This window comes from Berghia stephanieae, chromosome 6 (genome assembly GCF_034508935.2).
Source record: "Berghia stephanieae isolate SIO BIC M18660-M18661 chromosome 6, UCSD_Bste_1.3, whole genome shotgun sequence".
In the NCBI taxonomy this organism is placed as follows: Eukaryota; Metazoa; Mollusca; class Gastropoda; order Nudibranchia; family Aeolidiidae; genus Berghia; species Berghia stephanieae.
The window spans coordinates 54,582,691-54,600,190 of record NC_088365.1 but is presented as its reverse complement, the minus strand read 5'-3'; the positions used below and the strand labels follow the sequence as shown (position 1 = coordinate 54,600,190).

General features: G+C 38.6%; 1 protein-coding gene across 1 annotated transcript in view; it reads left to right on the top strand.

Moving 5' to 3' along the window:
* The window catches only part of LOC144975281 (major facilitator superfamily domain-containing protein 4A-like), a 152,424-nt gene that overhangs the window by 127,043 nt on the left and 7,881 nt on the right, over positions 1-17,500 (top strand). The window contains exons 3-7 of the mRNA XM_078919222.1: positions 88-283; positions 2,454-2,708; positions 9,782-9,899; positions 15,911-16,032; positions 16,876-16,971. Coding sequence (XP_078775348.1) covers positions 88-283; positions 2,454-2,708; positions 9,782-9,899; positions 15,911-16,032; positions 16,876-16,971 — 787 coding nt within the window. The remainder of the gene's footprint in view (positions 1-87; positions 284-2,453; positions 2,709-9,781; positions 9,900-15,910; positions 16,033-16,875; positions 16,972-17,500) is intronic.

Sequence of the window (17,500 nt, the reverse complement as noted above, 5' to 3'; positions counted from 1 at the left end):
ATTCCCTTTGCTCGTGAAGAGAGTGCTCTACCAACTGATCATGAAATGTCATAATACATAATTATTTTACTTTCCCTTTTTGTCCAGAATACCTATCCATACACTGATGCTGACTGGGGCCATTGGGGTTTCCTTGTCCATGTTTGTGATACCTGCTTGTGGGAACCTGTCCACTCTCATCGTGGTCCTCGTCATCATGGGCTGGTGTATGGGGTGTCTTGATTGTCTTGCCAACCTGCAGGTCATCCAGATGTTTGGACGAAATGTGGGGCCATTCTTGCAGGTTAGTTAACCCTTGTATGTAGCTGTTATCAATTTTTATTTTTAAAACGACACCTCATACGGTCTTACCGAGCTGAAGGTCATACGTATGTTTGGACCGAATCTGAGATCGTTCTTACTCGTAAATTGACACTCGAGGCCAAAACAAATCTATGAATGTTTGTGATACCTGCCTAGGGAATCTGTCCACTCTCATCGTTGTCCTCGTTATTACGGGTTTGCAGATCATCCAAATGCTTGGACGACATGTGGGGCCATTCTTGCAGGTTAGGTAAACATTGCAGTAGCTGTAAACACTTTCATTTTTAAAACGACGCCTCAAAATGGTAATTATGATGGATCAGGTGATGAGAATTGAATTAAAGCTTGTAATGATTGATACCGAGCTGAAGGTCATACAGATGTTTTTTGACTGAATCGGAGACCTGTTCTTACTGGTAAATTGACACTTGCGGCCAAAACAAATCTTTGTTTGTGATAACTGCCTATGGAATCTGTCCACTCTAACCGTTGTCCTCGTCATTACGGGTTGGTGTATGGGTGTTGAGATTGTCTGGCTAACTATCAGGTGGTCCAGATGTTTGGACAAAATTTGGGTCCGTTCTTGTAGGGGCAGCGTGGCTCAGCGGTACTGTCTTTGCTTCCTACCAAATAGATACCGAGTTCGACTACCCGCCTCGTTGTGTAGCCTTGAGCAAGCCGCCTCGCCTTAGTTCACTTTGCGGCGCTGCATGAGTTATTCTAGTCTTCCCTTGGAATAGACCCTAAAGACACATTTCTCCTTGGGGATGAATAAATGGAATTTTATTTTATTTAGTTAATTCCTGTAGCAGTAAACATGTATGAAATGCAACCACTAACCCCTTCAAAATAGTAATGATGTTGAGGTGGATGATATAATAATTTTCCCACCTAACTGAAGGCCATACATAAGTTTGGAGAGAATCTGAAGTCGTTCTTACTGGTAAATTGACACTCGCGGCTATAACAATCTGAAATATGAAACTCACTGCATCAATACGGTATTGTATTGGAGTTCATCAATTGTCCAGAATGGGAATTTATGGCCATAATTATAAGAATACAAATATTTGGGATTTTTGTTTTTACTATGGGAAACTGTATTCATTCTCCGAGATAAAGAATTTAAACTTGACTCAAATAATATAATCTTTGACAATATACAGTAATATATTTTTTCAGCTTCAAAATTAGCCTTGCATACTACTAGTGTGAGACGGCAGGTCACGTATTCTCAACCAATGAATATATTTTGTATATTATAATTGAAGAGTGGTTTTCCAAAATTCCCTAACTGCGTTTTTTTCTTCCATTTTGAGATATTTAGGATTATTTCCCCTAAAATGTCCCATTCGGTCTTTTATTTTATCATATTAAACTCCAAATTCACACAAAACTAAGGAAATGTTTGTGTCGATTGATGCTTGATATAAAATCTACATTTCAATTTATCTCATGGATGGAAAATCTCAGAAAGTAGAAAAATCGACTTAACGAGTTTTGGAAAACCAGCTTTCAATTGCATTTGAACCTATCAGTATTTACTCCAACTGCAGGCTTGCTTCATCTGCGATCATTTCACCCACTCAGCAGTAAATCCGTAGCGAGAACTTTTAAAAAAATGTATAGATCTATTTGGCGAAAGTAAAGATGACAAAGTTGTTTTTTTAACAATGAGTATTAGTCTACTGATAGGGACATTATTCTAAGTCTTTTGTGGACTGTAGAGTCGTCCAATTTTAAAAAATATTAATTTTGCGGCTATTTGTGGTCTAGACTCAGGTTTAAAATGTAAGCTAAAAAAAAATTCCCTTTATTCATCCCAATGGTTAAATTTCTCTTAAGGGTCTATTCCAAGGGAAGACTGGAATAACTCCAGGCGTCAGGCGCAGTGCAGCGCCGCAAAATGGGCTAGGTCAGGGATTCAAACCCTGGTCTCGGCGTCCAAACAACCTTCATTTTCTCACCGCACTGAGATATGACATGAGTTAACAGCGTTGTCTTTGTCCGAAAAATTGTAATATCGCCTTACAGGGGGCATGTCCCGTCCTACATGTTAAATGTTGCTGTTGACTAGGGACCACTTGTAAATCGCTTTGAGCACATTTAATGGATATTGCTCTATATAATGTTCATTTTTTTCCCCACAGGCATTGCATTGTTCCTATGGTATCGGTGCTTTCGTCAGTCCTATGATCGCCTCAGCCTTTCTACTCAACAAAGACTGCACGCCTTACATCACCGGATTCACCGTCGAGACTCCGACCTACCTCAGCCAGAATGGTAGCACTCACATGGAGGCTAGCACGGTGACGGTTCGAATCCCACCTCAACCCCAGCGAGTCTTCCGCTACAGGCACATGAGTAAACTACCCAACGCTTTCTACATTCTTGGTGGTTTGCAGGTGAGAAATTTATAGGGAATGAGATTAGCGGAAGAGTAGCGTCCCTTGGTTGGACGTCACCCATAGTCTGTGACGTCACCGGCCGAAAAGTTATTAGAGAGAGAACGTCATGTTGGTTGTGCGCATGCGTCTCTCGTCCTCAAATTAAAAGAAATATCAATTATTTTTGTTCTATACTCTTTACGACAGGATAAGCGCTTAGAGTCTGGTGTCTCGGAGTTCTAGCGCTATATACGTTTTCAGCATTATTATTATTATTATTATTATTATTATTATTATTATTTATTATTATTATTATTATTATTGTATTATTATTATTATTTATTATTATTATTATTATTATTATTATTTTATTATTATTATTATTATTATTATTATTATATTCATCCTTTAAACAAAACAAAACAAACAACAACAACAAAACACCAACAACAAAACATTAACTTCATATATCCCGATTTCATTTTTTTGGGAGGGTGGGGGGGGGGGGGGGGGGGGGAAAGGGGGGTATAAATAGAAATTTGAGACGATAGATGACTATTCTATAGGAATCTTTTGACTAAAATGTTTTAACTGTTCATAATTGAAAAAAATAAATAAAAATAAATATATTTTTTTTAATCTGAGCTTTATATAGCGCATTATCCACTATATGTGCTCAAAGCGCTTTACAAGGGGTCCCTGGTCAATAGCAACATTTAACATGTAGGACGGGACATGACGCCTGTTAGGCGATATTACAATTTACAAAGACAACGCTGCTAACGGCCAGGTACTCATTTTACACCCCGAGTACGGTGAGAGAATGTGAGTAAAGATCCTTTTCCAAGGACTCAACTATGCGCCGAACGCGAGGCTCGAACCCAGGACCTTCCGATCCGAAAGCGAGTCTCATACCACTAGACCACATAGCGGCACATAATTTCGTTACTAGCCATCGAGAGAAGAAGATAGATAGTGTTATGTCAAGATGATTTGGTTCGTTATGTGTGCTTTTGTTTGTTTGTTTGTTTGCTTTTCTGTCTCGCTCTCTTTTTTCATTTATTTGTTTTGTTGTGTTATATCGGTTGCGTTTCTTTGAATCATTTTTTACTTTATGTCTATCTTACTTATGCCTGCCTGGTTTATATATTATTATTATTATTATTATTATTATTATTATTATTATTATTATTATTATTATTATTATTATTATTATTATTATTATTATTATTATTGTAATCATGTTGTTAAACAGCCGTTGTCAATAGATGGATAATGCTGGGGTTTTTTTTTCTGACCTGCTCGACGAACAACGGTATCTTTTTGCTTGAATGTCTCAACGGTGATGTAATGTGTTTTGAACATAAATGAAATATTTTAGATTTAATGAAACGTTTTTCAGCGTCTCAAATTGTTGACCCTGATGAACAGCGTATAAGTACATATTATTTAGGTACATCTAGTCTATTTACTAAAGCAATAAGATGGCAATTTGTTATAAATTCACTTTGACGCGTTTATTGGTTATCTTAAATCTCTCCTTACCAGCCATTTTCAGGATTTTCCCCAAAACTTCACACCCAACTAACACAAAAATATATTTTATTTTTTCACTCAAACACAATCGCAGCAAGTTCTTGCGATAAATAATTTCTTTAGCAAAACGTGCTCTATCTACAACACACTGTTCATTTTCTTTAAATTTTATGAAGTACAAGAGAAATTTGAATAAGAAAAATGTTGGTTGTATATCGTAACGAAAGTGACGGTTTTCCTATAGTTGATAGATTTAAAAAAATGAATGATGCCTTTTGCGCCACGATATCATAAGATGTCGTCGTCTAGGTATTCCACGAAGGAATATAGATAAGTCATCAAACAAGATGTCTGATGTCAACAGGAATCACCCATGCTGTCCAAGTGAGCAAACTGGGGGTTAAAAATCTTGCTCAAGGAAAAAAACGAAAGTGCCTGAAGCGGGGCTCGGGCTCGAACCCGGGTCATCCGGATCACAGTGCAATACCTTAGCCACTCGGCCACTTCGCCAGTAAGGAGAGGGTTAAACTGATGATAAACTTCCTTATCATCCTGGTTCCTTGGTGGAACATAAATCACCAACAAATTTCCTCCAGGCATCTCTGTCCTGGGCCAGCCAGCTCAGCTCAATCCATGTCTTTCCTGCCTCTTTCATCTCCTCTTCAGTTGTCCTCCTCCAGGTGCCCAATGGCCTGCCTATCTTTCTCTTTCCCAGTGGAGACGATCTTTGTGCTGTGTGAGGTTGTCTGGACTTTTTCATTTGAAGAACGTGATGATATATAGTAAAATTCAAAGAGTGTAGATATATCAGGGATAAAAATGACAATTCATCTATTGACAGAGTTCCTGCGGCGGTGTCAGTTTCAGACTAGCTACAGAAGTAATATATCGCTCTTGTCTCTACTTCCAATCTCCGATGACCTCGTCTCCTTTACCTTTCTTTCCTTCTCAGTGGTTGATATCTAGATAGATCTGAGTCTTTTAACTGTTCTCTCCTCTTTAGTGACACTTGAAATGACTTAAGCCCTAAACCCCAGTCGGAGCACAGGCCATCAATGATGCTTCCCATTTTGACTCTTCCTTGGACTGTCTTCTCCACCTGCTTCCGTTTGTATCCACCCCTTAATCCCAGGCAGGGAGCATAGGTCATCAATGATGCTTCCCATTTTGACTCTTCCTTGGACTGTCTTCTCCACCTGCTTCCGTGTGTATCCACCCCTTAATCCCAGGCAGGGAGCATAGGTCATCAATGATGCTTCATCATTTTGACTCTTCCTTGGACTGTCTTCTCCATCTGCTTCCGTGTGTATCCACCCCGTAATACCAGGCAGGGAGCATAGGTCATCAATGATGCTTCATCATTTGACTCTTCCTTGGGCTGTTTTCTCCATGTGTAACCACCTCTCCTTGTTTTCCCCAACCGTGCTCCATGGCCAACTATTTCTTGGCCTTCCTAGTCTTCTTCCTCATTGAAAATTTCATGTTAGAGCCTATATTATTTTGTGATGTTACAGGCAGGTTTACTAAGTGTATGGTCTATCCATCCCCACTTCGTCTTTCTGATTTGTATAGTTATATGTTGTTGGCTGACTTTATGACCTAAATGTGTCATGATCGCCATAAACTTCTCATTTCCCAGGCACCGTAGAACCGCGGTCCTTAAACATGCTTGGGACCGCTCCGCACTACCATAAACCCCTAAACACACACACACACACACACAGAGAGAGAGAGAGAGAGAGAGAGAGAGAGAGAGAGAGAGAAAGAGAGAGAGAGAGAGAGAGTGAGAGAGAGAGTTGAGATATATCCTACTGACACACAATGCATCTATCTTGAATATTTTATCCTTTTGTTAATTTCTTGAGCTATTTTAAACAGCTGACTGTCGTACTCTGGAAAGACACGTATATACAATTTTGACCAGAAAACTCATCCTTCAAATATTGATCGATTTGAACAACCCTCATCTTTGCAAAAACTCTCAAACCTGGGACCTAGTACGGTCTTCCTTCGAGTCGCAAATTGAGAGCATTTGCCAATATTTAAATCAGTCAAAATTTGAAGGACGCGTTTAGTTTTTTTTTTTTTTGGCCAAATGTTTAAATACCCATCTTTTCAGGGTAAAGAGTACATCAGTGACTGGTAAATTCTAATTCTATGTACTTTGAGTTTCAAAAACAAACCTTACCATCCAGCGTGATACAAGCAGGTTTATGCAATCTACACATCATAGCATCATAGTTACTCTTTCCGTCATTAATTGTATACTCGTTGCTAACCCCGACATGCGAATGCATAAACCAGCGATCGAGCTATTAATTACATCAGATAAAGACATAGCAGCTGCCAAAATATTAGCAAAAACACTTTTATTTCATTTTGGCCAGAATAAAAGGTTACGTCATATATCGACCATTTATCGTTATCTCTATTTCTAACGTGTCAAACCGTCTTAACACACTCAACCCTAACACCGACTTTATCCGTAGTCAAACCGGGTTACTTTTACCCCATGCCTATTTATTGCATTTTTCTGAGACAATTATAGGCGCAGTATCAAAGCTAATGTTTTTTAGTTTTTGCATGTTAAAGGTAGTTGAATAAAACTCTCTATGGACATGCTCATTTTTAATACATTTTTTCCAATTTGAAAAGTAGCAAAAATCTCTAGGATTGAGTGAGTTAAAATTAACCCTTTTGAATGTCTCAGCTTCAAAACTTTATTTTTAAAAGTGATAGATAATCTTATGCTAGAATAAATGTCTGGTTTATTCTTTTGGCCAAAAGAAGAAGAAAACAAAACAAAAAGAATGTTGGTGGTCTATGGCGTTTAGTTGACATTCAGGCAGTTGGAATAATCTACGTAAGGATCTGTCTCATTTGAAGTGTGATGAATACCATTATTCCAACCCATTGGAAAACCCTATCATTTTTAGTAAAAAAAACGTAATCGTTGAATAATGCTTCGAACCCACCCGTGGATATGAAATATATATATTTAGAGAGAGAGAGCGAGAGAGAGAGAGAGAGAGAGAGAGAGAGAGAGACACACACACAGAGAGAGAGAGAGAGAGAGAGAGAGAGAGAGAGAGAGAGAGAGAGAGAGAGAGAGAGAGAGAGAGAGAGAGAGAATAATAAAATTATCGGTAATAGTTAACATCAACCTTCATCATTTCTACTGCCAGATTAATTTTAGAGAGAAAAAAAAATGCCAAACAAAATTTACTGGAATATTTGGAATGGTCCTCCAAGTAAATGCCCAAAATTTGGAGCCATCACATTTTCTAGTAAATGCCCGTAAAATTGGATTCAAAAAAGCTTATTAATGCTAAGCGTTTAGCTAAAAAACAACAACTCACAGCATCCACCAGCCGGACATAACGCACCAACACACAAAAGTGTGTGTAACCTTGAATGTTTACTGTCTAGTTGATATAATTAAGTGAGAACTTTCCATTAAAATGGCTTAAAAAAAAAAAACAAACCCAAAGAACTGAATGGCATCAATTTCGTTCCTTCTATATGTGACCCATATGTGTCTCAAATCGGTATTATATCGGGATGGACCAGATGCCATCTTGTCAAATTCTAGTTAAACTGGCCAAAAATATGTGATATTCATTCTCCTGAATAAAACATATAAACTCAACTTCAGTCTGATAATTCTGGCTACAAATTCAATTTTCAGCAACTTAATCATTCCGACTTAATACCGTTTTGAGACGAGGTGTCACATATGTCCTTCTGATCATCGCTGTATCGTATTGCATTATGGGGTAATTTTGGGGTAATTTTTAAGGTAATATCATGCTATAGGTTGACGAATACTGACCCCCATCCGTCCCAGCATACAAAATGATTGATGTTTGTCTCGATTCAACATCACCCAGCGCCGAGTATATTGCAAACATCACAGAACTGTCCCTCTCCAAGCCTCTCTATCATCAGCCCTTTTCAAGAACATCTCTTATTCGCCTACCGGTCACCCACTTCATATTTTGGGGGTTTTCCAACATATTTTCGTTTCCTTTCATAAAACACATTATTAATCATTTCGGCCAAAATTCTGATTAATGCTATGCGTTTATCTAAAAATACTCACAGCATCCGCCAGCCGGATATAACGTACTAACACACAAAACTGTGTATAACCTTGAATGTTTATTGCCTGGTTGATATAATTTCCTTGAGAACTAACTATTAAAATGGCTGTCAACAAAAAAAAAAAAAAAACAAAACAAAACAACAAACCCAAAGAGCTGAGTGACGTCATTTTTTGCTCCTCCTATAATTTCCTTCTGGTCATCATTTTATTGTATTGTACTCGTAATATAAAGGAATTTCTAGGACAATGCCATGCAAGACAATAACAAAAGCTGGTCCATCCGTCCCATACAAAATGATTAATGTTTGTCTTCATTCAACATCACCCAGTACCAAGTATATTATTGCAACAAACATCAGAGATATATGGCCATGTCCAAACATTTCTGTCATCTCTCAGGAATCCCAAATCTCTTCGTCGTCTACCAAAAATGACCAAAATTGAGCTTTATATAGCGCAATATCCACTAAATCTGCTCAAAGCGCTTTACAAGGGGTCCCTGGTCAACAGCAACATTTAACACGTAGGACGGGACATGACACCTGTTAGGCGATATTACAATTTTTCGGACAAAGACAACGCTGTTAACGGCCAGGTACTCATTTTACACCTGAGTACGGTGAGAGAATGTGAGTAAAGAGCCTTTTCAAGGACTCGACTATGCGCCGAGCGCGAGGCTCGAACCCAGGACCTTCCGATCCGAAAGCGAGTGTCATACCACTAGACCACATAGCCGCACGTCGTCTACCGGTCACTGACTTAACCCACTCCTTAACTTACTAACTACAAGAAAATCGCCACATTTGTTACGAAACATTTTTTCTTATCAAGGTTCGTTTCCTACATCACAAAATTCAAAGGAAAACCTTTGTTATATCTACAATTTTTTCCGTCCGACACAACGCTGTTAACGGCCAGGTACTCATTTTACATCTGGCTGAGTACGGTGAGAAAATGTCAGTATAGAGTCTTTTCCAAGGACTCAACTTTGGGCCGATTGAGACTTCGAACCCAGGACCATCCGATCCTAAAGCGAGTGACATGCCATACGACCACATAGCCTCACGGAGGCGAATGGCCACAATTTTAATTTTATTTTAACCCTCTCCTTACCAGCCATTTTCAGGATTTTCCCCAAAACTTCACACCCAACTAACACAAAAATAGATTTTATATCACCCGAACACAATAGCAGCAAGTTCTTGAAATACATAATGTCTTTAGCAAAACATACTCTACAACACACTGTTCATTTTCTTTATATTTTATGATGTACAAAATAAATTTGAATGAGAAAAATGTTGGTTATGTCATAACGAATGTGACGATTTTCCTACAGTTGGTAATGAGAGGGTTAATTACTGCTCTGTTTATTTAATTTTCTTTCTATTTTTTTGTCTTCATTAGATTTGGCACGTGACTAAAATGAAATGTTTCATTTTTTCCTCAGCTCTTCATAGCAGCTCTTGTTGGATTTCTGATCGTGCAGGAGACTCGGGGGAAACTCAAGCCCCGGAATGTGTGCTTTGATATTCACGACCCGATGCGGAGTATAGAGCCAAAAAAGAGTGAGTGATTTTTGTTTCATCCCGATGGTATTGATGATGGTGATGATGATGATGATGATGATGAGGAGGAGGAGTAGGAGGAGGAGGAGAAGGAGGAGGAGGAGGAGGTGGAAGAGGAGGAGGGGAGAAGGAGGAGGGGAGAAGGAGGAGGGGAGAAGGAGGAGGGGAGAAGGAGGAGGAGGAGGAGGTGGAAGAGGAGGAGGGGAGAAGGAGGAGGGGAGAAGGAGGAGGGGAGAAAGAGGAGGGGAGAAGGAGGAGGAGAAGGAGGAGGAGGAGGAGGAGGAGGGGAGAAGGAGGAGAAGGAGGAGGTGGAAGAGGAGGAGGAAGAGGAGGAGGGGAGAAGGAGGAGGGGAGAAGGAGGAGAAGGAGGAGGTGGAAGAGGAGGAGGAAAAGGAGGAGGTGGAAGAGGAGGAGGAAGAGGAGGAGGGGAGAAGGAGGAGGGGAGAAGGAGAAGGAGCAATGGAGGGGAGGAGGAGAAGAAGCAGGAGGAGGGGAGGAGGAGAAGGAGGAGGAGAGGAGGAGGCGGTGTGGTGGATGGTGATGATGATGGTGATGATGATGATGATGATGATGATGACGATGATATCGATGATAGCGATGATTATGGTGATGAAGAGGAAAAGGTTTAGAAGGAGTGGTAGGTAGAGGCAGAAGAGGAGGGGGGGGGGGGGGAGCAGGATGAGGTGGATGGTGATGATGGTGGTGGGGGTGGTGTCGATGGATATGATGATGACGATATTAGCAATGATTATGATGATGAAGAGGAAAAGGTTTTGAAGGAGTGGTAAGCGGAGGTAGAAGAGGAGGGGGAGGAGGAGGTGGATAGAAAGGTGTAGGTATGGCTGCGCAAAGCGGAGCCATCGTTAACTTATAGATAGAATGCGCTTGGCAAGGAGTTCACAACATTGCCATCCGGAAGTACAACGGACCTACATGAACTTTTATAGTCTGGTTAATAGATAGAATGCACTTGGCCAAGGAGTTCACAACATTGCCATCCGGAAGTACAACGGACCAACATGAACTTTTATAGTCTGGTTAATACAGTTTAGTGAGAACAACTCACAAACGCGGATGGCAAAAACAATAACAAAGGCCTGTGTGACGTCATCTTCGTTCTATCTATAGCCTGATACAGACCAAAAAATGACGTCAAAAGACAAGTCTTTGGTCACAAGAGAAAACAAATAGTGAGTTGTATTCAATAGGTCAACCAATGGGATCACTCGTTTCCATGAACACTACTAACGACAACTCAGTAGGCGGTGCAAAAAAACAAATAATGACGTCAAAAGACCAGTGCTTGTGGAGTTCTAGCGTCGCCATCGTTATGTTATAGCCTGACACTGAAATCCAAAAGGACTGGCATTTTGACGTCATTATTTGGTTTTTGCACCGCCTAGTGAGTTGTCGTTAGTTGAGCTCATGGAAACAAGTGATCCCATTGGTTGAACTATTGAATACTACTCACAATTTGTTTTCTTTTGTGGCAAAAGATTGGCATTTTGACGTCATTTTTGGTCAGTGTCAGGCCATAACTTTACGAAGGCCATGATTTCAGTGTCAGGCTATAACTTTACGAAGGCCACGGTTCTAGTGTCAAGCTATAGATAGTATGCAGATGACGTCAATCAGGCCTTTGTTATTGTTTTTGCCATCCGCGTTTGTGCGTTGTTCTCACTAAACTGTATTAACCTGACTATAAACGTTCATGGTTACACAGAGTTTGTGTGTTGGTCCGTTATACTTCCGGATGGCAATGTTGTGAACTCCTTGGCCAAGCGCATTCTATCTATAAGATAACGGTGGCTTCAGGTGGCGGTGATGATGGTTTGATAATAAATAAACTATAACAATAATATTTATTTCACGTGCCTTTGTACCAATTGCATGAAAAGATAGATATGAATAGAGGCCATGAAATTTTAAATACAAACTGTTATAATAGGTGCCTCGTCGTCAATTCTCTGCTACGTATTAATTATTATTATTATTATTATTATTATTATTATTATTATTTATTATTATTATTATTATTATTATTATTATTATTATTATTATTATTATTATTATTATTATTATTATTATTATTATTATTATTATTATTATTATTATTATTATTATTTATTATTATTATTATTATTATTATTATTATTATTATTATTATTATTATTATTATTTTATTATTCATTCATCATATTATTATTATTATTATTATTATTATTATTATTATTATTATTATTATTATTATTATTATTATTATTATTATTATTATTATTTTATTATTATTATTATTATTATTATTATTATTATTATTATTATTATTATTATTATTGTTATTATTATTTTCATTATCATCATCATCATTAATTATTATTATTATTATTATTATTATTATTATTATTATTATTATTATTATTATTATTATTATTATTATTATTATTATATTGTCATTATCATCATAATCATTAATTATTATTATTATTATTATTATTATTATTATTATTATTATTATTATTATTATTATTATTATTATTATTATTATTATTATTATTATTATTATTATTATTATTATTATTATTATTATTATTATTATTATTATTATTATTATTATTATTATTATTATTATTATTATTATTATTTACACATGGCGCGCGCCGGCAAGGCGATATTGCATACCTCCCCCCCCCCTATACAGAGGCAACACTGCTATCGGCCAGGTACTTCTTTTACACCCGAGTAACTGTTGGAGATGAGGTGAGTAAAGAGCCCTCTCCAAGGACTCAACTCGCCGCCGCGCGGAACTCGGAACTCGGAACTAGAAATCTTAACTGAAGGCGAAGGCAAGTGTCTACCACAAGACTGCATCGCCACATTAGGCCGTAGCCATCGTTAACTTATAGATAGTGTGCGCTTGGCTAGGAAGCTCACAACATTGCCATCCGGAAGTATAACCGACCAACACACAAAGCTTTGTGAAACCATGATCGTTTATAGTCAGGTTAATACAGTTTAGTGAGAATTACTCATAAACGCGGATGTCAAAAAACTATAACAAAGACCTGAGTGACGTCAACTTCGAACTATCTATAGACAGTGTGCGCTTGGCGAGGAAGCTCACAACATTGCCATCCGGAAGTATATCGGACCAACACACAAAACTCTGTGTAACCTTGAACTTCTATTGTTAGTAGTGCTCATGGAAACAAGTGATTTCATTGGTTGGACTATTGAATACAACACGAATTGTTTTCTTTTGTGGCAAAAGATTGTCATTTTGACGTCATTTTTTGGTCAGTGTCAGCGTAGCCATCGTTAACTTATAGCCTGACACTGACCAAAAAATGACGTCAAAATGCCAGTCTTTTGCCACAAAAGAAAACAAATCGTGAGTTGTATTCAATAGTTCAGCCAATGGGACCACTTGTTACCATGAGCACTACTAACGATAGAAGTTCATGGGGAGGAGGAGGTGCAAAAAACAAATAATGACGTCAAAATGCCAGTCTTTTTGGGTTTCGGTGTCAGGCTATAGATAGTTCGAAGATGACGTCACTCAGGTCTATGTTATTGTTTTTGCCATCCGCGTTTATGAGTAATGCTCAATGAACTGTATTAACTTCACTATAAACGTTCATGGATACACACAGTTTTGTGTGTTGGTCCGTTATACTTCCGGATGGCAATGTTATGAGCTTCTTAGCCAAGCGCATACTATCTTTTGATAGTTCGAAGATGACGTCACTTAGGTCTTTGTTATTGTTTTTTGCCATCCGCGTTTATGAGTAATGCTCACTGAACTGTATTAACCCGACTATTAACGTTCATGGATACACACAGTTTTGTGTGTTGGTCCGTTATACTTTCGGATGGCTTCTTAGCCAAGCGCATACTATCTATAACCTAACGATGGCGACGCGACGGAACGCTCTCAGTCAATGATGGCAAGGATTAGGCGAATCCCCGACATGGTACCGTTTTGAGAAGATGGGTTACACATTATTATTGTGCGGCTTACTTTGTGGTCTATTAGTGGTAAGACACACGCTTTCGGATCGGAAGGTCCAAAGTTCGAGCGTCGCTCGCCGTGTAGTTGAATCCTTTGAAAATGCTCTTTACTCACATTCTTCTCTCACCGTACTCAGGTGTAAAATGAGTACCTGGTCGCTACTTGCGGTTGTCCTGTCGGAAAAAAATTGTAATATCGCCTAACAGGGACCCTTTATAAAGCGCGTTGAGCACGTTTAGTTGTCATTGCCCTATATCATAACTGCTCAAGTTTTTTAAATGATAAATCGTGCCAAAATCCTTTTTTTTTTCTTTCATAGGATTAAACGATATTTGGCATTGTCTGTTCTGAAAACGATTGCATAATACGAGTATCGGACATATCAAGCTCTGAAATAAATTAATACTTATAAGGGTTTATGCAAAGAATAGATAATTATTCATCGCCTTATAAGCATGACGATGAAATGTATAAAATGCTGACCTATTATCGGGGTTATAATGGAGAATATTTTACATTGGCTGTCATAGAGCAATAAAAAAAATAAATGAATAAAAAATATGAGCTTTTATATAGCGCAATATCCACTAAATTTGCTCAAAGCGCTTTACACGGGGTCCCTGGTCAACAGCAACATTTAACATGTAGGACGACGGGACATGACGCTTGTTAGGCGATATTACAATTTTTCGGACAAAGACAACGCTGTTAACGGCCAGGTACTCATTTTACACCTGAGTACGGTGAGAGAATGTGAGTAAAGAGTCTTTTCCAAGGACTCAACTATGGGCCGAGCTAGGCTCGAACCCAGGACCTTCCGATCCGAAAGCGAGTGTCATACCACAAGACCACATAGCCCTTGTCTTGGAAAAATAAAACAAACAAAAATAACCCTCTCAAATCTGGGACTTCGCGAAGTCCCAGGTGTGAAAAGGTTTTTGAGAGGTCATTTAAATTGATCGATATTCGAAGAAGGACGAGTTTTCTGGCCAAATTTTGAAATATGTTTTTTTTTTAATACAGAGTACGTCAGAATAAAAGGATAGCAATAAACGTGTCATGCGATGCCAGGTTCGTGAATTTCTAGGGCATGTCGGAATAAACACAATATCAACCAGTGCATTATAATGGATCATCTTCAAAGCGCTCTTCAACCGTAAATTAGATCACAAAATCCCTAGGTATAGATTTGTCAATGTACTCACGTACACAATCAAAAAACGAACATATAAACGCACACATATAATTTATTGTTGTGCGTGACCGGCCGTCTCAAAACGGTTTCTATTATGGCGGGATAAATTCTGGGCTGGAAATAGAATTTACATACACAAATTATGAAACTTGGGGATTGATCATTACTCGCTGTGACGGTATGTTTGTTTGTTTGGGGTTGTTTTTTTTTTTTTTTTTTTTTTTTGGGGGGGGGGGGGGGGGGGGGGGGTAGTTTGAGTGATACAAAATATATTTTTGTGTTGGGTGTGAAGTTTTGGGGAAAATCCTGAAAATGGCTGGTAAGGAGAAAGTTAAAGGACAATATTGGGCGATGGATTCATAGTTCTGACTCTTCACTTTTAAGGTTTTTCTATGAACAGACTATGTCCGTTTCTTATTGCATTGTTCAATTTTTGATTTTTCATTGAACAGACTAGATTAATGATAAAGGGGCAGCGTGGCTCAGCGGCTTTCCTTCGTACCCGAAAGGTACCGAGTTCGATCACCCACCGCTGCACTGTGTGGCCTTGAACACGTGTCACCTCGCTCGCGGTAGCTCAATTTGCGGCGCTGCACTGCGGCTGATGCCTGGGTTATTTCAGTTTTCTCTTGAATAGACCCAGGGACAAATTCCCCTGTGGGATGATTAAAGGGAATTTTATTTATTTATTTATTTATTTATTCATTTATTTATTTATTTATTTATTTATTTATTTAATATTGGTTCGTCGTCCGGATAGTTCTCATACTAGAAAATGTATGTTTTGATTACCCTGTCATTTTTCAGGTTTTTCTATGAACAGACTCGGTGGATGGGTTAGAGCAACGTGTTGTGCATGCGGCCCCACTCAAGTGATGATCGTCACTCTGATAGCCAGTCTTTCCCTCTTCGTGTTTGATGGTCTACAGGTAAGTAACGTGGGTGATTGAATAATGTGTAATAGATCTCTTTTGTCAAAAATCATTCGTATTTTTTTGTTTTTTTTTTTTTTGTTTGTTTTTTTTTGTCGTCGTCTTGTGGTATGACACTCGCTTTCAGATCGGAAGGTCCTAGGTTCGAGCCTCGCTTGGCGCATCGTTGAGTCCTTGGAGAAGGCTCTTTACTCACATTCTCTCATCGTACTCAGGTGTAAAATGAGTACCTGACCGTTAATAGCGTTGTCTCTATCACAAAAAAATTGTAATATCGCCTGACAGGCGTCATGTCTATTCCTATGTTATGTGTTGCTGTTGGCCAGGGACCCCTTGTAAAGCGCTTTGAGCACGTTTAGTGGATAAAGCTCAAGTAAGATTAGAAGGGTTTACATTTAGGTGCACATATTTGCAGGTCTGGTAACCGAACGCAATTATGGGCCTAATTAAACATCGTTGTAATGGACTATATTTTGCGTCGGTTTGAGAGTATTTCCATTATAACAATGAGACCATAACAACGTGGGTTATCAGAACTGCAAATAAGTACACGTCGGCTTACATAATAAAACACAGACAAAATGTACAGAACGAAACATGGCTAGGACTTTTGAAATAAAATGAAAGTGAAAATATGACTTTGAAAAATAAAATATGGCCTTGTTCTGTCGAAGAAAAAGAAATAGGTAATATCGCCTTACAGACGTCATGCCTCGTCCTACATGTTAACTCTTGCTGTTGGCTTGGGACCCTTTGTAAAGCACTTTGAGCACGTTTAGTGGATATTGCTCTAGATGAATGCTAACTATTATTATTTTATTTCCTATTTCTCTTATTTAGTCTTCCTTTGCCAACTACATCTACACATACGCACACGAATCGGGAGTGCAAGATTTACGCAAGTACGAAGGTGCCATATTGGATGCTTGTTTCTGGGTGAGTGGTTTGTCGCTGAAACCATTGTCACCATCATTTTTACATTCACCATCATCATCATCTTCTTCTTCTTCTAGGTTCCATGCCTGGTCCAGGCTTCGGATACTGCATGAATTATCTCTCTCCATTCCTCCCTGTCTCTTGCTTTTTCAAACAGCTCTTGGATTGTTAGGTTGGTGAAGCCCTTCAGTTGGTCAATGAGTGTTTTTCTTTGTCTCCCCCGGGCGCGTTTACCAGGTATTTTTCCACAACTTGCCAGGTATTCATTCTTATCTTTCCTTACTATGTGTCCGAAAAAGGATAGTTGTCGATCCGCTATTGAATATCGTATACTGCACACAAAACGAACGAAGAAGTGCTAAAACAAACATACCAACAAGGGAAACTAATGCCCTTAATAATTAAGGGCATTAGTTTCCTTTGTTGGTATGTTTGTTTTAGCACTTCTTCGTTCGTTTTGTGTGCAGTATACGATATTCTCTGCATCCGTCTCAAGCACCACATTTCAAAAGCTTCAATGTTCCATCAT